At 43.7% G+C, this 25,201-nt stretch overlaps 1 protein-coding gene across 12 annotated transcripts in view; it reads right to left on the bottom strand.

The window, feature by feature from the left end:
* Window positions 1-1,942: 1,942 nt before the first annotated feature.
* SEMA6A (semaphorin 6A) overlaps window positions 1,943-25,201 on the bottom strand; it is a 180,370-nt gene continuing 157,111 nt past the window's right edge. For all 12 annotated transcript variants that reach the window (XM_083702229.1, XM_083702234.1, XM_083702224.1 and 9 more), the window contains one exon: window positions 1,943-3,951. In XM_083702229.1, the coding sequence (XP_083558355.1) occupies window positions 2,762-3,951 (1,190 nt within the window). In that variant the 3' untranslated portion in view covers window positions 1,943-2,761. The remainder of the gene's footprint in view (window positions 3,952-25,201) is intronic.

The following is a 25,201-nucleotide window of genomic DNA, read 5'->3' as shown; positions in this document are numbered from 1 at the left end:
GAGCAAGGGAAGGATCTGAACAGGAAAAAAAACAACACCACACTCAAGTACAAAATGGGCACCTCAAGGTTAACCCAGTCTTTGTCAGGGTGTATATTACAAAGGCAGAGATCTCTGTACAAAGCTGCAGTGATTATTCATTTCTACATCATGACAGAATGCTTTGTTAAGAAGCAGGGAGGGGGCCACTGTGCCCTTCGCAACTCCAGAGGGTTGAGCTTGGGGAGGACAAGACTGTGTTGCACCTTTTCTTTGCTGATGAGTCCCCTGCCACCTGCAGCTTAGGAAGAAATGAAGAAACAAAGCCAAACGGAAAACCCCAACAAGAAACATAGCTTTGACTTCAGTAAGCATAGTTCACGAATGGCGGGCGAACCAGTTTAGTTAGAGAGGCAGAGTTGAAAGCAGGGAGTATGCAAGCACCATTGGTATACACACTTTGGTTTTGATCATCCAGGCTCGCTAAACGACTGCCTGTGTGCTAACCAACTTGAGAAGTTTTCCTTTCTTTATCATTCAAAAACAAAACGCCCCCTCCTTCCCAAATCCAGCAAAATAAATCCAAGTGAAGTATAAAAACCCTTCTCTTTTAAAAACAAAACAAAACAAAAGCCCCTCCCCTGCAAGCAAAAGAAAAAAAACCAAACCAAAATAACTATCTCCTCCCTCTCAGACATTCGATCCAGGCAATATAAAACACACACACTCACACACCACTTTTTGCTACAGTATGTTGACAGAGTTATTAAACACAAAATACATGCTTGTGCATGAACCACCCAGAAATTGTGAGACCATACACACACACATACACTCTATGCACCCACGTTTCAAACCCCACAAATGGGAGCAAATTAAATCAAAGTAAGACCCCCTCCACTTTTTTTTTAATTAAAAAAGGGGTTATGCAGCATCCTTTTGGGTTTGCACTACTGTAGCTGTTATTGGGATCCAGCAGGAGCCAGCCTGCTTTATATTAATTTCCATTTCATTTTATGTGCTGTACATAAATGCTGTGCGAGGGTGCCTGTTTTTTGTTTTTTGTTGCTTTGCCAGACAGCACCTAGTGCTTGCCTTCAGTTGACACATCAGACTTTTGATGACAGTCCTCTAATGACTTCTTTGCTGGTTTGTGAGTAAGACTACATCACTATGCAGAAGGGATATGAAAAGATTCGGGTAGAAGGAAAAGGCTGCCCGCAGTACGGAAATGATACTGCCAGCATAGCCCAAGGGGTGATCTGAGAACCAAAACTAGAAAAGTCACACTGAAGCGATGTGCATTGTTACTGCCTCGCCTTCCGATGAGCTGGAGTGTCGCTGTTACAGTAACCTCAATATTCTTCCTTGAAATGTGCACGTTCTCCGGAGGAGTAATTGAGGATGTTGATAAATAAATATCTGATTTATTCTAAAGGGAAAGGGGGCACACACGACAGCTCACAAAGATACACAACTGAAGGATGTAAGGCACAAATTTACATGTGGAAGAAAGTAGGGTATTCACAGATGTGTTTTTCCACCAACAAACAACGTCTCCCCTCCCTGCCCTTGTGCGGTTAAGACCGTGAGCTATGCACGGCAAAAGCCAGCATATGGATGAGTCCACGGCGTTTGTGGGTTTTTGTTTGCCATTTCACATGCAAGGGTGAAATGGGATGGCAGAAAACAAAGTTGGTGCCTTCACAGAAATGATGAGCTATTGACAAAACCATGTTCACAGCAGTGGGGCAAGGCGGGCAGCTTTCAACGCTGCGGCAGGAAGTTACTGTAGGAAGATAGAAACCTTGTTGTGGAACGGGGTGATTTCTCTTTGACTACTGCCCGGCACGGAGGCTGGAAGGCAAGCTTATCTGACATTTAAATAAATACTCCCCTGTTTTTGTTTTCCAGAAAGAGATCAGAGAGTCCAAACACAAAAGTTCAGAATTCCACCTTCAACTTATTTAACTCAGTGAATTTATTGGAAAAATAAAAAGAGTTTTAATTACTCCAGTTAATGGGTTTCACGTTAAATAGGCATAATTTTCAACGTATTTTGCTTTTTTTTTTTTCTTCTGGAGAGAGCTGCTCATATGATGATATGCAGAAGTAATTTCCTTAGGAATAATAAAAAAGACAAAAGGATGAACAATAAATAATAGGAGTTACTTGCGTTAACAGTCACATGTTATTCATTAAAAGAGAAGAGGGGTGGAAACCTAGGACAGAGTGGTTGCCCAACATGGCAATCGGCTATAACCAAATGGCTGTAACACTGATGAGCATTTCACAGTACCTGCACAGAGTAAATGTCTGCCACAGTTCAGTTAAGAGTTAGCTTAATCAATGAATTCCTTCCTTCCTTTCCGTTTTCCTTTTGTTTGGGGTTGTCGTTTCCCCCGCTTCCGTCTTTGCTTTCAAAGCACTCAAGTTCCCAGATCCGGAATTGCGCAATGTGCAGTTTCCGAGTGAAGTTATCACAGTCATCATTCACGGCGTGTGTGCTTTTGGCTCAATGTTTTGTGGTTAGTCTTTTGAGTAAAAGAGCTGTTGCATCGTGGGGGTGGGTCCTACAGTTGCAAACCATGTATTGCATGACCCGATTTGTTTACCCCCCCTCCCTTAAAAAATAAAAAATATTCCACTTTCCCCAGAGAGCAATGCATCCACAGGCTCAGGCAGCTTCCTGGTCAGTTGAAAAAGAGCATTGCCGTTGCTAAACACTGCCTTTGTAATGGCGTACTCTGGTCACCTGCTGTCCCCCCCCACCCCACGGTGATTATGTACATGCATCGTTAGGCTTCATGGACGTGGAAAGAGGGGAGAAGGAGGGCTTGGGGGGTACGTCTGGTTTTAACGACGGTGTGCGTTTCAACCCTGATCTTGTCAGCGAGTTGTATGTCGTGAGGCTGGGCTGCCTAGATACAGTCACGGTCTGACCCTGAGCGGCGTGGACCTGTATAGAGTCCACCCTTTGTGGGGCAGGAGGGGGGTTGTCCCCCCTGCCAAAGCTCTGATTTCTTGAGAGGTGGGAAGAATTTGAAGAATTAGTGTTATTCCTTTTGAGAGTGGAGGCCTGGTGATTTCTCGTAAGCGAGTTCGTGGCGTAGTTTCTCTTGTAGTCCACGTTATAAGCGGAAGAATGCATTTCCAGTCGCTTGCCCAGGCCGCCCTGGGCGAGGGAGGCCCCGGGAGGCCCCAGGGAGGCTTCCCTCTGGGGTACTTTGGGGGGCATGCTATCCAGGTTCTCCACCAGGTTCACCCCGTGGTTGGGGCTTTTGCCGCTGAGGTGCTCCTTGATGGTTTTGTACTCGAGGGTGGCGTTTTGGTCCTCCATAGCCATCTGCGCCATGTCGCTCATTTTGGGCTGGTCGACGTACTCGTGCTGGTAGCCTTGCTGAGAAATGGGCAGGACGACGACGCTGGGGATGTGGCTGGGAGAAGCCCTGAGAGGGAGGTCCGTGGGGATCACGGGGGATGCCATAGGGGGGATGTCTTTTGTGCAGGCGTTGATGAGGTTCTGGTTCCTCTCCCAGTCTCTGCTGCCGCGGCTGGGCTTCCTCTTCTGCTGCAGCGTCGGGGTCGACTCTGGGGTTGGCAGAGCGGCCAAGTCCAAGTGATGCTGGTCTGCTTTGATGAGCATCTTGGCGGTGCTGCCCGGCGTAGCAAGCTTGCCGTTGTGCATCAGCGGGGTGAGGATGGCTTCCGGCTTTGGCTCTTTGGACTGAGTGTCCCCAAAGAGGCCACTGAGCTTGGTGACGCTGCTCATGGAGCCCCTGCGAGATTGGGTCAGCTCCTTCTCCTTCCTCTGCACGATGGTCACGTCTCTGCGCCGATGGTCGCAGATGCAGTACACTATGATCCCCGAGAAGACAGCCCCCATGACAAAGGCAAGAATGACTGCAATGGCCAGGAGGGTGACCGGCACCAGTTGGTCGTGCCCTTTGAGATAACTCTCCCGAATCACTCCTGCAACAAATATCATAAAGAGGTAAGCAGAGAAGCACAGGGGGAGAAATGGTTACGGTCAGTGTTAATCCATTCAAAGACATTCTCTAGATCAGGGTTTCCCTAACTTGGGTCTCCAGCTGTTGTTGGACTACAACTCCCATCATCCCTAGATAGCACGGCCAGTGGTCAGGGATGATGGGAAATGTAGTCCAAAAACAGCTGGAGACCCAAGTTTGAGAAACCCTGCTGTAGACACAACTCCTGCATTTTAAAAACAACTCTTAAAGATGTGGCGATGAGTGACTCGGGATGGTCCCAATATTGAGTGCTCCTGCAGTAACTGGTCACAACCCAAAGACCAACTGAGGCTATTTTTGAGATAGGTCAAAAGTGGTTTGCCATATGGCACATGGAGTTTGGAGCAGAAGCCCCGAATGAGTTATATTGTTCTTTGGCTCTTGGGGGGGGGGGGGAACCCTGCTATGGGTTGGTTGTCTGCATCACATCTAGTTGAGCACTCACGTAAGTTTTAGTCTGGTCTCTTAAGGAAGACCGAGAAAACTCAGCCCTCATCCCCATTCCAAGTGGTGTTTTTCAGTCAAAATTTGAAAAGCAAATGAAACATCCTCAATGTGTATCTCTCTTTGCAGAGGGTCGTGCCAATCTTTCTTTCCAGAGATCTTCCTTCCTGCTTCTACAGAAACCTTGCCATTTTATGGTATATTGCAGCTCCTAGGAAATCTCCCCGCAGCAGCTGGCCTTTTTAGCACAGTTAATCCTTTTAAGCGTACAAAAAAAAAAAAATAAAAAAAAAAAAAGATTTGAATGTACCCACCAACTACCATACAGAATATTAAGGGAGAAAATGCATAAATAAATATATTTTTATCAGTTGTATAGCCTGCTGGGCACCAAAGCCTCTAGACCTGCTCACACATACACAATGCTTGCAGGGGGAAATGAAGGGGGAAACAAAGGAAAATGTAGGGTGGAAAACCTTGAAACTCTTTCTGGACCAAGTTCATGCTACACAGGTGAAGGACTATTCCTGTATGGTCTCCTTCAATGCAAAAACATGATTCCCTGCTTTATACATTTAACTGGGGATGCTGCCAAAATTGCGGGACCAAGGAGTAGACAAGTTCCTCTTTCTCAACCTTAGCTAGCCTGCAGTCTGGGTCCTTTGAGTGCACATGTATAGAGATGTGGTACTTGCAATTTCTCTCCCGCTGAAAAATAGGGTGCAAACTGGGCTGTTAAGTGATGATGTGTTCACATGGAGCACTTGGTTGACATGGGAGGCTATCTCTGCGATGGTGAGACTCACATTTGGTCTCTGTCACACTGTTTCAGAGCTTTCTGAAGATGTATAGATGAACCAGGTTTATGTAATGAGGAACCAGACCTGTTTCCCTTCCCCTTGTATTCATCTATGGTCTAAAAGTTAGATCACAGCCGAATACTGAAATCTTGCTTTTAAAAGTTGTGAATCCCTATCAAATTTTGGAGACCATCTGAACCCAATACCAAATTATTATAGTTAAATGTAAAAGTACCATTATTACAGCAGAGATCCAATGGGACTGGTTTTACTGCATGACAAGGCTTTATGGAAGATACAGATCATTTGTAGAATAAATTGCAATCGTATTTTAACGTTGTTTGCATGCAAACTATCTCCAAAGAATATGGCAGCAGAAATTGAGCCTCATGGAAAGCATTGATAAGCAGCCCTCTAGAATTATTGCTCAGCTGTGATAGATTTGCTGTCCTTTTTTAAATAATAGTGTGTATGCATTTATGGTATATTTGCATTCAAAGCAGGAACTCAAATGCTTTCTGAAATTATAAAATCCAGTTGTGAAATTAGTTTTGCATGGAAATGATTGCATTGTGATGAGCAATTAATAATTTCATATAAGGAATGAGCAGCAAGGAGAATTTCTCCCTTGGAAAGCAAATGTTAATGCTCTCAGTTGTCTCATGGCCATTTCCCACTGCATAATAGACCTGGGGGAGAGCTAGTTTCATGGGGCTTTCATGTCAAAACTTCTCTGCATGTAAAAAAGGTTACAGAAAAATTATATCCCTCTTTCTCCTCTTTAATGTATATGTCAGGGGTGGAGAACTTCTTGCAGGTTGATCTTGGCCTCCTGGCCTTCCCCATTTGCACCCCAGGCCATTATGTTCAAGCTATACACACACCCCACTTACACCTGACAAGGCAGTTTTCTGAAGTTGGTTTCTGAAGTTCCCAAGCTGGGTGTTTGGATCCTTTGAAGTAGTGTATGAAGTGGCGACCCAGTGCCAGGGCTGGCCCAAGACATTCTGCTGCTCAATGGCACCCCTGCCCCCACGACAAAGCCCCCCAGATCCGCCCCCTTCCCCCTCACCTGTGGCGAGGGGAAGAAACCTCCTCTGCCTATGGACTTACTGTGCTCTGTTGCAAATTGTGCACAATTCCAGAGTTGATTTCTGCGGTATGTGCAGCTGATCAACAACCCTAAAAGCCTGCACAGGTTGGTTCTAAAGTAGTGAGTGTTATCAATCCCATGGGAATAAACTGGTGCTGAACAATAAAGGACAACGCCCAACTAGACAGCTCTGTCCGTGGCTAAACTTAGTATACCGTATTTTTCGCACCATAGGACGCACTTTTCCCCTCCTAAAAAGCAAGGGAAAATGTGTGTGCGTCCTATGGAGCGAATGCAGGGGGGAGGCAGGCAGGAAAAGCCCCCAAGAGCTGCACACAAGCTCCGTGCGCTCTTGCGGGCTTTTCCACAGGAGGGAGAAGGGACTGACTGGCCACATCAGTCCCTTCTCCCACCTCCCACCTCCCAGAAAAGCCAGGAGAAGCTGCGATCTCTTTAAAGGAGTTGTGCGGCTTCTGCCGGTTTTGCGGGAGGTGGGTGAATTCCCCCACTTCCCAGAAAAGCCAGGAGAAGCCGCGATCTCTTTAAAGGGGTTGCACAGTTCTGCGGGCTTTTGGGAGAGGTGAGGGAATCCCCCCACCTCCCAGTAAAGCCAGGAAAGCCTTGCACAGCGTCTCCCTGCTGCTTTGGCTTGCTCCATAGCTGTGGGCAACCCCTCCGGCAAGGAGAGGCTGCATGGGTCTATGGATTCTTTAGCCCTGCGCAGCGTCTCCTGGAAGGAGAAGCTACACGGGGCTAAAGGGGAAGCCAAAACAGCGAGCGGGATCCATCCTGCTCGCTGCCTTGGGAGGGAGAGGTTGTGCGCAGCCTGTACGCTGCTCTTTGGGGCTGGGAAAATTTTTCCCCCCTCTTGATTTACCCCCCTAAAAACTGGGTGCGCCCTATGGTGCGAAAAATACAGTAATTTCTGTGGCTATTTTTGCTCGGAAAATGCCATCAAATGCACTGCAAAGCATGCGACTGTTCCCACAGTGAAGTCATTAGCATGCATCTGTAGAAAAGAGGCTCCAATGATTGTGGTTCTTTACAAAAAGGCTCTCTCCCCCCCCCCCCCGCCTTTTTTTTATCACATGCAGTCTGGGAGACCAAAATAGTCTCAACATGTTACAAGCCTGAGTTTGTCTTGTCTGTAATCACAGCTCGAGATGGCAAAACACCAAAGGAGGCCTTAGTGTCTGTGCTCTCTAAAAATAGATTCTGGAGTAGGTTACATGGGGAAAGCAAGTCTGGACCCCAAAGTCAAAATCTTTGCTACGGTTCATTCGTTGGTGCATTGGAAACAAACAGGCCTCTCTTTGTGGCATTACTGCCTTCCTTTAACATTTCACAGATGAAGATAGGGACGTTCTTGTAGTCTTATAACCATCTCACATCAGGGATGCCTCCCCTTCTGGCCATGACATAATGCTGAAGACTTTACATATTCCTGCCATATGCTGTATCAATTTCCTCCTCCACAGCCTATGTGATGTAGGCACATTAGAGCAAGGGTGTGTGTGCAGCTGTAAACCGATTATAACACTTCCCTTCTTTTACAAGTTAAGAATGTTTATTGGGTTGTTAAATCTCACAGTGAATCTGGCTATACCTGTAATGGAATAGCAGCAACTCAAAAACCACCCACGGATGTTTTCTATATGAAGACACACCTCTCCTTCCACCACTGCTTTGGGCCACATGTGTGCTCACTTTCAGAAGTTTAGGAGAGGCATTTCCAATGCCACTCCTTCTTAACAGCAAACTAAGGTGATGAGGGGTGCAGAAAGAAATGGAGCCAAAATGAGGCCAACATCTTGGCTGTGAGTCCTGGAAGACCTTCTCCCTGCCTTGCAGGCCTTTTCCCACCAGGTCTGACAGGGCCCTGACTGACTCCAGCTACAGAAGCTGAGGCTTTTAAACAAACTCTTGAGCTAGGGTGTTGTTTAGGGTTTCTTATTAGAGGGCTGTGATTCCTATTATTGCTATTAATTTTTTTGCACCTTTATTTTAGATATTCTTATGATCTGTATGGAAAGTGTTCCATTTGGCTGTGTACTTCTTGACGTTTTATTTATTGCTTATGACTACTTTCATTATGCTTGTAATTAGGTAATTCATTTCATGTTGTAAGCTGCCCTGAGCTTGAACTATGGAAAGGCAGAATGCAAACAGAACGATGCATATATGGCTTAGCACTCTAGGGAAAACCTTGAGGTTTGCTGAAGTACAACATACCTTAAAAAAACGAGAATGCAAGATGTTTAGAGCTAAAAGCTCTATATAAAGCATCCCAATGAGAATTGAGCATGCTGTGTAGCCACAGAATGCTAAGTGTTACTTGAGCTTCTTACAGCCTACAGTGGGCAGACTTCAGGCTTGTCAGATCTTCTCTGCTTTATAATACAACCCTAAGATCTACCACCTGTAAAAAGGTAAAGGGACCCCGACCATTAGGTCCAGTCGTTACTGACTCTGGAGTTGCAGTGCTCATCTTGCTTTATTGGCCAAGGGAGTCGGTGTACAGCTTCCGGGTCATGTGGCCAGCATGACTAAGCCGCTTCTGGCAAACCAGAGCAGCACACAGAAATGGCGTTTACCTTCCTGCTGGCGCAGTACCTATTTATCTACTTGTACTTTGATGTGCTTTTGAACTGCTAGGTTGGCAGGAGCAGGGACCGAGGAACGGGAGCTCACCCCATCGCGGGGATTCGAACCGCTGACCTTCTGATTGGCAAGTCCTAGGCTCTGTGGTTTAACCCACAGCACCACCCGCTACCACCTGTAGCCCAGAGCAAAATACAGCCTGAGACCTCCTCCCCGGTCCTTTTTGCTGCAGCGACATGCTCAAGTTTGGCTTAGTGTGTCGTCCCAACTGGATTCATGGTTAAGCTCTCTCTTCAGTAACCTAAAGCTGTAACCGAGGTTTGTTCTCGGTTTCAGCTCGTAGTTAGAGATGAGAAAGCTTAACAAGGCTGGATGACATGCTAACCCAAACCTTGATTTAGCTCAGCATGGTACAACAGCAGAAAGGACAAGAGGGAGCAACCAGTGGGTCTGAGAGCTCTTCTCCTGTAGCTTGGATGCTCTTACTATAAGCCAAGGCTTGGCTTAGTGTGCATTGTAAGCAGAGTCACAGTTAGCCTGAAAGAACAGTGTACCTGTGAACACATCCTGAATCTAGTGATCTGTTTTCAGAACAAGAACTGAACACCAAAGTTCACTCCTGATTACTCCAAGCTTTCTTCTCTTCAGTAATCTGATTGAGGTCATTTTGGAGCCTTCAAGCAGTGATCTAACTTAAGTCGTTTTGTCGTTGCTCTTGTTAAACAGGAGTTAGAAACTGTTGCCAATCTACTGCAAATCACCCAGAGATCTACCAAAAATTCTCCCATTCCTTCTGTCCACTCCTGACTTATAAAGGTAAAGGTAAAGGGACCCCTGACCATTAGGTCCAGTCGTGGCCGACTCTGGGGTTGCGGGGCTCATCTCGCTTTATTGGCTGAGGGAGCCGGCGTACAGCTTCTGGGTCATGTGGCCAGCATGACTAAGCCGCTTCTGGTGAACCAGAGCAGCAAACGGAAACGCCGTTTACCTTCCCCCCAGAGCGGTACCTATTTATCTACTTGCACTTGGATGTGCTTTTGAACTGCTAGGTTGGCAGGAGCAGGGACCAAGCAACGGGGGCTCGCCCCGTCGCGGGGATTCGAACCACTGACCTTCTGATCAGCAAGTCCTAGGTTCTGTGGTTTAACCCACAGCACCACCCGCATCCCTTCTCCTGACTGACTTATAGCTCTCTGTAAAATGGTGTAGATTTGTGGGATGACCTGCCCAGGGATGACCCACTCTTGCTTAGGAGGTGAGAACACTGCAACATTTGGGTTGCAGGTCATCTGTGTCTTAAAAAATGGCAAAGCAAGAAGGATGATTCTTCAGAGGCAGAAATAGGGTTCATCTAAGGGAGGCTTTACCAACCTGGTTTCCTCCAGATAGCAATTGTGCACCAAAACATTTGGGGGGCACCACATTTAGGAAGGCTATTCTATGGAAATTAGGGACACAGCTGAATTTGAATTTCAGGACCACGATGGCCACTGGATGTTGCTCCTCTATGTTCCATCCTGGCAGGATGTTTTTGATCACCTTTAGCACAAAGCGCAAAACCTGCCAGCAGAACGTCTTGCCAAAAGGAGCCTGTTGTTAAAAACCCACACCATTTACTTAAAAAGCGAACTTTTTAATAGTCTTCAGAGCTGCAGCAACCCAGTGGCCACAGTGAATGGGAAACTGAGAGCGCAGTGTGGTTTCCTCAGCGGGAATCTGTCATCGTCTTCTTGTTTTCTAATATAATGTGGACCAGATGGCAATGCAATAATTCCTTCTCTCTCTCCCCCCCCCCCCCCCCGGACACACACACACAAATGTTGGCATAGATGGAAATGGGAGCAAGGCTTGGTAAATGAAATATGATGTGATCATTGGAAGGGATGAAGAGGAAACTGCTAATTGGGATATAAAGTTTCAATGACTAAATGTGCTGCGGTAAGGAGGCAAGCCATGAGTTGTAAACGCAGCAAGCGTGGCGGCTATTTTGAGATTCTCATATTGAAATTGTGCCCGCTGTGGTTGGGTGGGAAGTCGCCCACATCCACTTCCACCGTTTCCAGAATTTGCAAAATTTAAGCCTCTTTTGCACATGGGCAACATTTAATTTCCACTACTCCTATTTTTATATATATATAAAATTAATATATATTAATTAATTTTATTAAATTTCCACAAATTTCACATATAATTCCAATACATAATTATTTTTTTCTTTTATGAGCTGCCCGTCCCATTTTCCATGGTGTTTTTTCATTCTATCTATTTGCTGTACCCTATCTTCTTTATTTTATACCATAACCCTAATATGATACTCTCTATTTCTGTTGCTCATAGTTCAAATCCTGTTTGCAAATTCATCATATTATATTTCTTTAAATAGTCTAAAGAAAGCTTCCATTCTTCCATAAAACAGTCATCATTAAGTTCTCTTATTTCATTTGCAGGTAGCCATCTGATCTTATTTTGATTTTAATCCGATTTTAAGCTGTATTTCAGTCGATTGCTGAATTTTATGTCTTAATGTATTATATATTTTGATGTTAGCCACCCTGAGCCTGGTTCTGGCTGGGGAGGGTGGGATATAAATAAAATTATTATTATTATTAATGATTAGCTTTGCTGTTTCAGCATAGTTACTCCATTTTTGTGGGGAACACCTTTGTAATTATGGGTGATATCCAGTCATACTCATGAGTAGCCCCACTGATTGTCAATGGACTTCATTCCATCAGGCCTACTCATCGAGTATGGCTAATGTTGGGTATCAACCCAAATGTTATTGTCTGGCGCCATTCATCCCTATAGTGGAGCTTTAAGTGATATCATATCATTTCTGAAACTCAATGACTGTAGCGTTCAGTGTTGCCTTCAACACCATGTGTTCCTAAGATCATTTCATGTCAGGAAACTTGAATATCACTTCCAAGTCTCCCTGCCATCCCCTGCTAGGCTGGGACTTCCTAAATGTGTGAATTTAAAACAGATTTGAGTCTTGTTATGTGCAATGGAAGTTAAAACCAAGAAATGCTTAAGTGAAAAGAAATTGTGCACGCTTCAAAACATATTCGGGGATACATAAACCATCTAGCCTGTTCTTTTACAGACTTACACTGGAGGATGCTTTGTTGCTTAAGATGCAAATGCCTTTTCGACTCTTAATCCCATGCTGTAGGTTCTTTTAGATCTTTATATACATTTTAGGACCTTTCTGCTACGCCTGGGATGAGCTAAAACACATCCAGCTGTTTACTTTGGGAAAAGCTCAAAGCAGCTGGGATACATTAGATTTCTATATGCTTATGAGAATATAGCTTACTGCAGGGTTCCTGACTAATTGCAGCCTATATCTCATCTTCATGGGTTCCATTTCAAGGAACATTATTTCTCTGATGGCACAAAACAAATGGGATGTTGCCACCAAGGCCCTATTGCAAATGTAAGGAATGCTATTGTGAATTCTGGGTTCCTGGAATTTTTTTAGTTGTGCTTTGCTCCTCTCCTGTCTGTCACCCACCTGCACAGGGAAACTGTCACATGAGCAGGAACTCGCAAAGAGCTCCTTTGCTGTAGCTTTCTAAAACCCATGGAGGCATCTCAAGCTAAGGGAAAGTAGCAAATATTTTTTTTTCTCTCTTTTGGTTTAACTTAAGAGTGCTTGGCACTTATTTAATCCCAACAGCCTTTTAAAAATTGAATAGGGAACTGCTGTGAACGGATAAGGGGCTGTACACACACTGCACCTTTAAAAAGCAAACTCAAAAGACATTCTTTCCCTCACAATAATTCTGGGCCCTGTAGTTTGTGAAGGATATCTGGGAATTGTAACTTGGTGAGGGAACTACAAGGCCCAGAATTCTTTAAGGAGAAGAACGCGCTTTGGATGTGTTTTTAGTGTGTACAGTTCCCCGTAGTGCATGCCCCAGCATGAAATTGGATGGAAGGAAGGTGTGAACCCAATGTCCGGTGTTTTGTCATGAACAGGGAACCAAAGTTCAGAGGATGATACAAATCACCCTGGTTTAACATGACAGTGTCAGTTCATGCCTACCTCTGTCCCCTGCTTACGAGATGACACTGAGGACTCGGAATCCACACGGCACTCATGGTTGTGTAAAGGCAGGGAGAGTGCAATTAATAAACATATTTAAAATATATTTATTGTCCCTCCTACATCACACTAAGCCAAGCAAAATGCGAACAGGTGGAACTAATTACCCAACCCTTGGATTAAATATCTCAGGTAGCTAATTAATAGGCATTTGCCCCATGCAGAACATCCTCTGAGAATCTTGGAAAAGTGCTAATAAGCTGTCAAAAAACCCGCTGAAAGGCAGACCTTGGCTCTTGGAATTAGTCCCCTCCGTTTCAAAAAGTGTGATTTATAGGAGTTAATGATGAGAGATTGATGCAGTCTAGTGGTGGAAAATCAAATACGCAGAACGTGCCACTGAGAGTATTTATTGTGTATTTGGAGACAGATAGCAAAGAGGGTTGCCGAGAGGTTAACTTGCTTCTCTGAGGCAATATTATAATAAAAGACATGCTCTCTTGTTGGATGAATTTATCTCTGAGATAGAATCTGAAGCCTGAAGTAAATCCAGGGAACAGATTTTGCTGGGTGGAGGGTAGTGGGGATGGGGCAGGAATGTAAGGGCATTATGCTTCCCTTCTCTTAAAACAACTCCATGACCTTGAATAATTTTAGTGAACCCCAAAAAATTTAATTTGGAAATACAATGCGTGTGTGTTACAGAATCAGCAGTGTTACCTGCTCTTGCGTTGCACATCTTCTTGGCCTAAGCATTTATCCTGAGATATAAGCCTTGTAAATATACAACTTTATTTATGGGATCAAAGAGCCCCATGGGTTAACTAATTTGCTCCTGTTTCACTTCAGTTCATTCTCAAACTGGATGCAAATCCTGAACCCATTTACCTGGGAGTAAGCCCCTCTTGAACTCAGTGGAACTTGCTTCCGAGTAAATATATAACTATTATTTTTTTAAAAAAATATTTTTATATGTGTTGGAAGTACAATGTGGTAATAATAATAAATAATGAAGTATATGATTAGCTATGTTAAGGTTAACCTGAGGAATTTAAATTTTCAATAACAGGTGCAGCCCTCACACTATTGCTGAAGTATGCACCCTAAGCTTCCACTGACACCCTTGGACTTCAACCAGATGCATGCAAATCTAAAGGTAAGTCCCAGTGAACACAGAAGGACTTCTGCATGCTTAGATTCATACAACGAGACTCATATGTACCTCTCTTGTGTGTGTGGGTTGATTCCCACTCATATTCACTACAAAATTAAGAATGGGAACAAAATTAAGAATGGGAATTTTTAAATAGCAACGAAGAAACAGCATTTTGTGAAACTATGAACTCTCAGTCTCATCCAGCATATATTTTGAGCCCTCTTAACTGGCAACAAACTCTGCATATACATATTGTCTGTCTTATGCATATGGCACATTAGGGTCTTGATGCAACAAGTCCCTTAAACCACCGCTATTGTGCTGACATGAAAGGCAGGATACCTGGGGCCCTGCTTGTTGACACCCCCCCACCCCCACCAACAGGGTAAGTTGGCTTGGGGCAAGGAAGTTGACTAGGGTTCTTTAATTCTGGAAATCCTATGAAGTCATTTTCACTAGTTAATCATGGACTAATGCAATGAGAAGTTGGAAAAAAGGTGGGGCCATTTTCAAAGCATCCACATAAAGTATTTAGTTTTAAGATAAAGCACGGGAGGCTTTTTTAAATTATTATTAAGCAGGGTAAAAGCTGTATCCAGGAGTATACAACACAAAGAGGACTACTAGCATGAAAAATCAATCTTGAGTTTTGCTGAGATTGTGCCTAAGGCATCTCTTTCGATGCCCATATTGAAGCAAACACAGGAAAACGCCCTTGGAAATGCCTCTGCAAATTTTGCACTATGGCTCTGAAAGGGCATGAATGTTTTATGGATAAAAACCTTGGATGTTGTCTTGGTAGGAGTGTGCTGTTCTGTGTACGTTTAATCTGTGTTGTGATCCCTTAAATCTCGGGAGACCTTTAAAAGGTTAGTGGCGAAAGATACAATTGCTTTGTGCCATGCTGACAGAGTCTATAGGCCTAGAACAACAATAGAGTAGCAGCTCGAAGACGAAGCCAGAAATTAAATTTCCAGCGTTTTGCTAGCAGATTGCTCAAATGCCTTTCCTGCATCTAGTGTCCGTCAATAACACTGCTGTTGGCTTGCTTAATGAGATGTTTGTGTTTGGCAAATACTTTGAACCATGGCCATCACTGGAACAAAGCCTGATTGGATGGTATATATGAGTTGGAAAGGGGCTAGAGGAACAAAATTTGCCAAGGCTTTTGTTGGTATTGTGCTACTGGATTAGCTAATGACATGGATACGTATAAGCTATTTTATCTTAGGCACCCCCACCCCCACACATCTGAAGCTCTTCGAATGGGTCCAAAGAGAAAGTGAACAAAAATGGGCAATAAAATATTGGGAGCCCATTCTATAACATGGCACTAAAGTATCCTGGACTACAGAGATCTAAGTAGGAGATTAATATGTGTAGTAGACTTTCGAGTACTTTAGCTAAAGAGTAGCATTTGACACTGTTCACAGTATGAATGTGTGTACGCTGAACATCTAGGAGGGGGTGATACTGTGGTAGTAAGCCCTTGACTACAACCTACGGACAGGAGGCAGGATCAACAGGCATAGAAGAATTGCGTTGGTGGTCCTGACCTCCTTAACCTTAGTCTACCCCACAAAATCCTGGAAGCTGCAGTTTCCTACTCACAGAAACGCAATGTATAGTACCCAAAACAAACTTCAGTTCCCAAGATTCCTTGGGGGAAGTTGCGTGCATGTGGGTAGGATGTGCATTTAACGTATAGTATGGATCTGCCCTAAGTGCAAGCAAGCAGAGTTTGTTTTCATATGTTGAAATGAATACGCATAGGCTGGAAGCAGAGCCTATGCTCTGTTGACCCTCCTGTTGACCCTCTGACTCTTTTGCCATCTGTAAAGGTCCCTATCCACATACAGCTTGTATGATCCTAGGGAGCATACAAAATACTGCGTGAAGGGGTATAGGTTGTTGTTGAGGCCTGCTGCCACGATCCTGCTTCCCCCCTATGTGCATTCACCATGAGAAGAGTGCTGTTTGCAGGCCTTAATTATATGTACAGTGGTACCTCGGGTTACATATGCTTCAGGTTACACACGCTTCAGGTTACAGACTCCGCTAACCCACAAATATTACCTCGGGTTAAGAACTTTGCTTCAGGATGAGAACAGAAATTGCACCGCAGCAGCGGGAGGCCCCATTAGCTAAAGTGGTGCTTCAAGTAAAGAACAGTTTCAGGTTAAGAATGGACATCCAGAACGAATTAAGTTCTTAACCCAAGGTACCACTGTATTTCCTGAGGCTGAAACATTATGTTTAAAGAGTGGCAGGGTTTAGCAATCTTGCTCAGCTCCCTTGCCATGGTCGGCCATGCTCTGGTGAGTGAGATGAGCCAAGGCTTCCTCTCAACACTGCAGCTACAGGGGGGAAAGGATGCCCCCCACTGCCTTCCCAGCCCAAACATGGATGCAAGCCTATAATCTGCTTAGTTCTACACTTGCTGAGTGCCAAACGAAGCTATAGAGGAATGGAGAACTCTACATCAGGGATGAGAAACCTGTGGCCTTCCAAATGCTACAGCTCCCATAATCCCTGACCTCTGGCCATGCTGAACGGAGCAGAAGGCAGTTGGAGTCCAATGAGTAGCACAGGTTCTCCATTCCTCTATAGCTTCCTAGCCTCCGGAGCAGGAGAAAACAAGCTTCCTCCATCTGCAAGTTCTTTAGATATTTGAAGTTGGCTACCCATATCTTCTCTCAGTCTCCTCTTTACCAGGCTAAACATATCCAATTCCCTCAATCATTCACCATAAGGCTTGGTTTCCAGACCAGCGTCTTAGTTGTTCTCCTCTGCACACTTTGCAGCTTGTCAGGGCAGCACCCAGAACTGGACACAGTACTCCACATGTGGTCTGACCAAGGCAAAGTAGAGTGGTACTATAACTTTCCTTGATTGGGACACTCTACTTCTGTTAATGCAGCCCATAATAGCATTAGCTTTTTCACTGCTGCATCGCACTGTTGACTCATGTTAAGCTTGTGGTCTACTAAGACTTTGATCCTTTTCACATGTACTATTGTTAAGCTAGGTGTCCCCACCTTATATTTATGCTGCTGGTTATTTCTGCCTAAGTACAGAACCTTACACTTGTCCCTACTGAAATTCATTTTGTTAGTTTTGGCCCAGTCTCCAATCTGTTTTGGTCATCTTGAATCCAGGGTCTATCTTCTGCAGCATTAGCTACTCCTCCTAGTTTGGTGTTATCTACAAATTTGATGAGCACCCCCCCAGTTTCTTCATCCAAGTTAGTTATAAAGACGTTGAACAACAACAGGGCCCGTGTCACACCACTTGTCACTTTTTTTTCCAGGATGGCGAGGGACCATTAGTGAGCAGTCTTTGGGTTTGGTCAGTCAACCAGCTACAAATCCACCTTGTTTTTGTACTTGACAGGAAGCTGGGAGCTGCAAAATGCCTGCCAGAGAAAGATTAAATTGGTGCATCTCCACTGGGGCACTTCCCTGTGGAGTATTTGGCACTCACAGATGAAGAGGTAAAGACAGTCTGTATGCTTCCAGCCACACCAGGTCCAAGTTGGAGGTAAGGAGCAGAGGCACCTGCTTGTCCCTGACCACATCCTGTGTTTCAAAGATGCAGTATTAGGTCAGGGGACAAGATCCTGCCCCTTGGGGGAAGGGGCATAACTTGTCCGCAACACAATGTTTGTTGGCCCTGATGAGTGAGAATGCCAAGAACGAGAGCGCAAGGATTAGAATCTACAGCACGTTTTGGTTGCATTGGGGTCAGCCTCGGCCTTGACGTAGGGAGGATAAAAAAATAATAATCTCCCCATTCTTTAATAACTTGCTATGCATTTTGGAATGAAAAATGGGCTTACATTTTGCAAGATGATGGGGTCCTATTGGTGTTTTCTGAGTCTCTTTCCTAATCCTAAATCTAACGGGAACAATGCCAGTGCAATATCATTACGATGTCATTGATTGCTCCACGATGATAGGAAAACCTTTAGCATGAATCACAGACATCAAGTGACTATAGAGATTACACAGCTATTTGGCAAGTGATGACTTACCACAACATGCAAATGGCCATTTGGTAAACTGGTCCCCTGCTTTATCTTGCTGATGCTTTTTTCCTGCTAAGGGGTGAGGAAAACCTTTTATTTCTGCACCTGAATCAGAAATCTATGATAACATTCTCCTTACCACTAGGCAGGGCGATGCAGGTGCCCAGCTTACTAAGTGGTTACTTGCACAGTCGTCTGTATTCACTCATATTAACGGGTTAATAATGTGATACAGTGCAGATGCAGTCTTGATGTTTGTTTGCTAGGATTCTAGTGTAGTCCTCAAGTGGGCAAACGTGCCATCCCCGTTTTAATTTTGTGAGAAGCGACACAGGCTAAAACATACAGGGCAAGACGGGGCGGAGCCTGTTACTCTTATTTCCGAAGCAATTGCCTGCTCAGTTAAGCAATTCCACGCTTGCCCATCATTGCTAAAAACACAGAATAAAAACTGATAACTTGCAAACAGATTTCACTGGCTTATTTAGGCTGTATGGAAGGATCTAAGAACTGGTGAGGAAATCCAATTTTGCCCTCTAGAGAACCTTAATCAGGTGATGTCTTGAGACTTCAGGTGTCCTACAACGATGCTAAATTCTGACACTGCACTTAGAATTTACAGAAAATGATGGGTCTTAATTAGGGGGCCACCAGAATTTAGGTTGTCATAAAATTATTACAAGCACTGATTAAGTAATGCAATCATTGAGGCTAAACACGTTCCATAAAAAGCTAATAAGAAAGATGAATTATTCAAATATCCATAAGAATATTTCCATTTAAGTGTAAACCAGCAGTAATTTAACAGCATAAATATGCTCAGTGATTCTTTTCATGTTGTTACAGCCTTTAAAGGGTTTTAAATATGAACCAGCAAATTATTTCCTCTCCCCAGATTTGTACATGTGCCATGGTGTTGCCAGTAGCATAAGTGGGATGGCTAAACAATTATTTGTTGCTGGGCTCCATGGGATGAATATTAATTCAGTATGGATACAAGTCACTCAAGGTGAAGCTCTCTTTGAATTAAGTGCTTATGGAACTTTCTGTCCTTGAAATAAATGGAATTTAAACACATGGAACCGAATCACTGAATGTCATGGTTCACATTTGGTGCCACACTGACTAAGAGTCAAACTAGACTTGGTACATGACATCAACGATTTGTTTTGCCCGTCAGAAGCCACATGAGATGCTTTTACGACCTACAGAGGACATGTTGCTTGGGGAGAAAGCCTTTAACTGCTTCCTCCAATGTCCTTTCCTAAATGTAAATTGCCCGCCTGAATATGCTAATACTTCGATGGATAGTTGGTTGGGAGAGACCAGATGGCAGCTTTGGGAAGGAAAGGGTTAACCACATCTCGTAGAACCCAATCTATAAAGCAGCTGGTCTGACCCCTAAGTCTCACCTTTTTGGATAGCCTTTTAGATGCTAATGGGTTAAGTCATTTTATGATGCTGCAAAGTATATTATGATGTAATTTATGTGGGTGTTTTTTTTTAAAAAAATGTTTTTGCTTACAATGTGTTTTGTTTTATATTACCTTCTTTTTTTGTAGACCAGCCTCTGACCATTTTAGTAAAGCGTGGAACAGAAATACTGTACTTTTTGCTCTATAAGACTCACTTTTTTCCTTCTAAAAAGCAAGGGGAAATGTGTGTGCGTCTTACGGAGCAAATGCAGGCTGCGCAGCTATCCCAGAAGCCAGAACAGCAAGAGGGATCGCTGCTTTCACTGCACAGCGATCCCTCTTGCTGTTCTGGCTTCTGAGATTCAGAATATTTTTTTTCTTGTTTTCCTCCTCCAAAAATTAGGTGCGTCTGGTGCGTCTTAATAGAGCAAAAAATACGGTATATTAATAAAAATAAATAAGCAGGTACAAGCTGATAATAATTTTTTTGGGGTGGGGACCTCATATGGGAAGCAAGCACATTTAAAGGCAAAGCACACACTTCAGAATACCTTCAAGTTTAGCCTATCTCCAGAGTAATTTGGGAGAGACTGGCTGGAGGAAGAGGATAAATGGCTTCTTAGTAAAGGCCCTGCTCCTTTTATTTCAAACAGCAGACAACCTTGCTCAGTCACCAAAGACGGCTCAATCGCTCCAGTGCCTGCCTCATATTTCCTTGCCATTTTGCTCAAAGCTCAAAGGGCATTAAGCAGGTCCATTTTTTATGAAAACACTGCCCAGCTGCTGGGACTTGAATCAAACACCTGAAGTGTCAGTCACTGAGGCAAGTATTTGAGCTGTTTTCTAGATGCTCTGTGGTCGCCTTTGACAAGTTGCCAGAGTGAAAAAGGAAAAAACAGATGCACGAAACTGACCTGCAAATTTGAGATTCATGCCTGCTTTAGCTAGATGAATCTGTGCACCTAGGTGCGGATATTGCTTGGATAGATCACAAAGGCATATTTCTTTGTTATATATATATATTACAGCCCTGTCTTCGCATGCATTTACATATCATGAAGCCAAACCTGGATTAATGGTATAAATCTGCTTCTGGGAATCAGTTTTGTGTTGTGAAAAATCTACTAACCATGGGGCAAGATGGTGATTCGGTGGTGGTTAAAACTGCTAAAACAACATTGCATGTTCTGCTACCATACACACACTCAACATTATGAGCCGTGTTTACTGCTTTGCACACTTTGAATCTGGATCAGTTCCTATGAAGGAATGAGCTTTGACTCATAGTGTGGCAATGCGATAGTCCTTTTTGGTTTTTGATAACTGCCACTCTTCAGTTTGCTCTGAAACTTAGTGCTGTTCCTCTTTATCTCTTAACAAAACTTCTCATGCAGCTATTCTGTGCACACTCTGGAAGGACACTGCTTCCATCTCATTTTTCATCGGTTTCTCATTATTTCACTTTAATCCCTTTCCTATCAACTCATAGAACCTTTTCATTATAAAACTATCTTTAAATCTCCAGTGCAATTTTGAAAAATTCCTTTTATGGCACGCATGAATAATATGTATTTTATAAACAAGGATGTTTTCAATAATTTGATTGTTATTCATCAAAGAGTATCTTAAGGGGGCATAATCTATAGGGCTTTATACAGGTCAGACTTCAAATGTGGGAAGTATTTTTATTGGGATCTAAATGAGGATACAGAACTTTTGTAATGTATTAAAAAATGAGGTTCCTCACGGAAAGCAAAAAAATAAATAAAATTCCTGCATGTATGAAATAGTACTCGGATTAAAATTACAAAATTTCTTACTTTTTGTCGCAGGCCTCTGCCAGATGTGAGGAAAACAGCGGAAATGAAGACAGACAGGGCTAATTCTGCCATGTTGTGCTATTTGGAAACTCCATCACCCCAAGCGTGAGAAATACACTGCCGTAAAACCAGCTCAACAAAGGAGAGAATCTGCCTTTTTCTTTAATGTCGCGTTTTCAAGGGTTTGCTTTTGATGTCGGTTGTCAGAATGGTTTACTAAAATGAGAGTGGCTCCAGCCATATGTGTCTTAGGCACAGAGCTCCTTCCTGGCCCCCAAAGATGGAACTGATTATGCAGCTGCTACTTGAACTGACACAGCTTTTCAACATCATTTGCCCATTCATCATTTACACCCAGAGCCTCAGTGGGCCGTAGGGTATTCAGCTGAGGAGGACACTTCCAAGTCCATTTTGGTGGAAAGCTAGTGAAGGATTCATTGCCAGCAGAAGAATACATCAACTTTTAAAAAACAACGACAGGTAATATACAGCCTTTTCTTTCAAAGTCCTTGAATCTAATTAGTAACACTAAATAATTGGGCTTTTTGGGTGTCTTCTGAGTGCTATCTCCATCAACACTGATTAAATTATGGTTTGAACAGTAGAAACACTATAAGTGATACAGTGGTACCTCGCAAGACGAATGCCTCGCAAGACGGAAAACTCGCAAGAAGAAAGAGTTTTCCGTTTTTCGAGGTGCTTCGCCAAATGAATTTCCCTATGGGCTTCCTTCGCAAGACGAAAGCCCATAGGGAAATCTCTGGGGGCTGGCGGTGGGGCGGAGAGACCTCCTCCTGCCGCCAGCCTTCGGATGGCTGTTCTGAAGGCTGGCGGTGGACTGCCAGTCTTCAGAACAGGTCCGGGGACAGAGGAGAAGTGCAACGCGCCTTCCCCTCTGTTCCCGGACCTGTCCTGAAGACTTGTGGTGGGAGGAGGGTTTTCCTTCCCACCGCCAACATTCAGAATGCTGTTCTGAATGTTGGCGGTGGGGAGGAAAGCCCTTCTCCTCACCACAAGCCCCGCAAGCTCCGGGAACAGAGGAGAAGCACAGTGCGCCTTCCCCTCTGTTCCCGGACCTGTCCTGAAGGCTTGCGGTGGGGAGAAAAGCCCTTCTCCGCACCGCCAGCCCGGCAAGCGGTTTCCATAGGAACGCATTAATTGATTTTCAATGCATTCCTATGGGAAATCGTGCTTCGCAAGACAAAAAACTCGCAAGAAGAAAAAACTCGCGGAACGAATTAATTTCGTCTTGCGAGGTACCACTTGTACTGCCCATTTCCTTTACGTTTACTTACTGATGGCACCATGGAACTTAGGGCTGATTCAACACTACACCAAGGCAGGGTAGAAGTCACAGAAGATGCTGGTGTGTATGGGATTCTACCACAGTGTCCTACACTACCAATGGGCAGCAGGGGAAAGGTCCACAAGCTCAGGGCAATCTATTTAACAGATTGATCACAAAGATTTGGCCTCCTATTTGGTGTGCCACTTCAAAGGAGCACTTTTAAGGCCTCTGTGTGAGGACTATAACATCTGAATTGACCATTCACTGCAGATTGCCCCCCCCCCCAGCAATATAGCTTCACTGAAATCCAGTTAGATGGTGAGTTGCAACACCCCCTCTATTTTTTGAGATGCAAATAAGCCAGTTTTTTTTGTAATGAGCAGTGCATGCTGAAATAAATGTGGTTTCTAGTTGCCTTTGATGTTAGTTTTGTCAATATTATTAAAACAAACTGTACGTCTCTGACTAATCTTTTTCAATCAGTAGCTTTCTAAATTTGATGCAGGCTCTGTAATATTTATGGTTGTTTGTATATTTATAACTGACTTCTCAGCTCTCCAGGGCCCTCAAGGCAGCTCACAGTGTAATTGTGGCCATAAACAGAGAATCATCTCCCCCATTTGGCCGCGTGCTCCTTTTCACAAATCACTGCTCAGCCGTGAACTTACTCCTGTGAACATTTTTCGCTTGATGGGAGTTGGAATCATGGGATCGCGTGAGTCTGGGACTCCAACATCATACTGCTCAAGAGGGTAAACAACTCGCATAAATAGCAGTTTGTGGAAATGAGTTGGCAGAGCTGAACGTGGGAACAGACTCGGAGTGCATCAATTATTCTGAAGCACTGTTATTCTCTCGTTTTCTAAGGAATTGTAAGTTGAGGACTGATTAACGCTGCGTTTTCAAGAGAAACAAGGCTGCTCAGGATCACTTTACCAGAGAGAGGTTTTCCTTAACTGATTACTGTGAGCAAAGAAAAGTGACGCACATACCGCTAAAAAAAAAAGCAACTCACGAGTTAAATGGAACAAACCATTCTGCCCCCACTTTTGAATGACATGAACAATGCAACAACTTTAGCAAAAACAATGAAGTGAAAGCCACATCTGTGTTTAGTTTTCAACACTTTAACTTAAAAAGGGATAGCTTGAGAGGTTCTAGACAGCTAATGACAGAGTTAAAACAGAACAGTTGTTTTGACAAAATGAATCTGAGACTTGAAATTTATTGGGAATTTCTAAAGAAGAAAAGAGGCAGAAAAGAAGGGTGGGGGCAAGGCCCTGTTATTACTCTACTTTCTTTGTTTATATTCTTTTGGTTAGTAGGAGATCTCTAAACACAGCACTGTAATACTACTTTATAGTAAAGAGGGTACAGCCTTGGAACATTCCACAGAAAGGATTTTCTACCATGGGAGAGGGCAGGGGAGAGACTATGTACAATGGCAGCAGAAGGGAAGGTTAGATTGCAATGTGAGAAATACTGGTTTTTGTAAAAAGGTGAGAAACACACAGAATTAAATTAACACTGCAAACACAGCAAGAAAGGAAAGAAAACAGAAACATACTCCGGAAAGGTATTTGTGCAGGGATGCAAAAAAGAGGGAGCAAAAAGAAAAAGCTGGAGAAGAACTGTTGGTTGTTGTCAAATTCCCTTCCCTCATCCCAAATGGAATATATTTTTCAATGGCCAAAATGCATAAGGCCAGAAGGAAGGCAATGCACACAGCCTCTTTGCTAGGCACTGCAATCCACATTTTGATCTTGGCAGGAATTGTGAGGTTTCTCCAAACAGCAGTTCCGGAGTATATTTAGCTACCAAAGCTGCGGTGCACACAAATGTCACATTCCCATGAGTCAACCCATTTAATTATCCCCCCCTCCCCATTTCTTGCATCTCTTCTCAAGATGATTCCCTCAAGATGTTTGCGCTGAATTAAAAGCGGGACATATGGATGTGACATCATTGAGGCGTCAGTGGCATTGAAAAGAAAGCAGCACGTGGCTTAAGAATTAGTACAATTAAAAAGGCAAGTCCGGTTTTTGGGTAGGAGGGAAAGAGAGAGAGCGCAAAAGCACCTTCCACAGGTACAACAGAACCACCAAAAAAACAAACAAACCCCAAACAAACTGAGAAAGCATGTTGTAAAATAAAAATATAAGGCAGGAAGAAAACTTTTGTGAAGGAAAATAAATCCACAACCAAAGTGAACATAGGAAAGATTAAGCATAATCCTCTCTTTCAAAAAAAAATTGCATAACAACTCTTTCCTTTGCCCTCATATAATAATTGGAATATCAGAAGTTTTTTTTTTTTTATGTGCCAGCTTGGCTTGAAGGGGGCAAGGGAAGGAGAGACAGCACACAGATATGTGATAATGGTAAACAACCATGCAGTCACCTCTGCCACCATTGTTTTTTCACCCTCTTTAATGTGTATAGACTGCTTCCAGCTTTGATCGTATTCCTAATTAGGCCCCAAAGAACCCGTATTTAA

The sequence above is a fragment of the Podarcis gaigeae genome, assembly GCF_964106915.1.
Source record: "Podarcis gaigeae genome assembly, chromosome: 11".
NCBI classification, from domain to species: domain Eukaryota; kingdom Metazoa; phylum Chordata; class Lepidosauria; order Squamata; family Lacertidae; genus Podarcis; species Podarcis gaigeae.
Note: the sequence above shows the minus strand (reverse complement) of the source record. Positions and strands in the feature narration are given on the sequence as shown.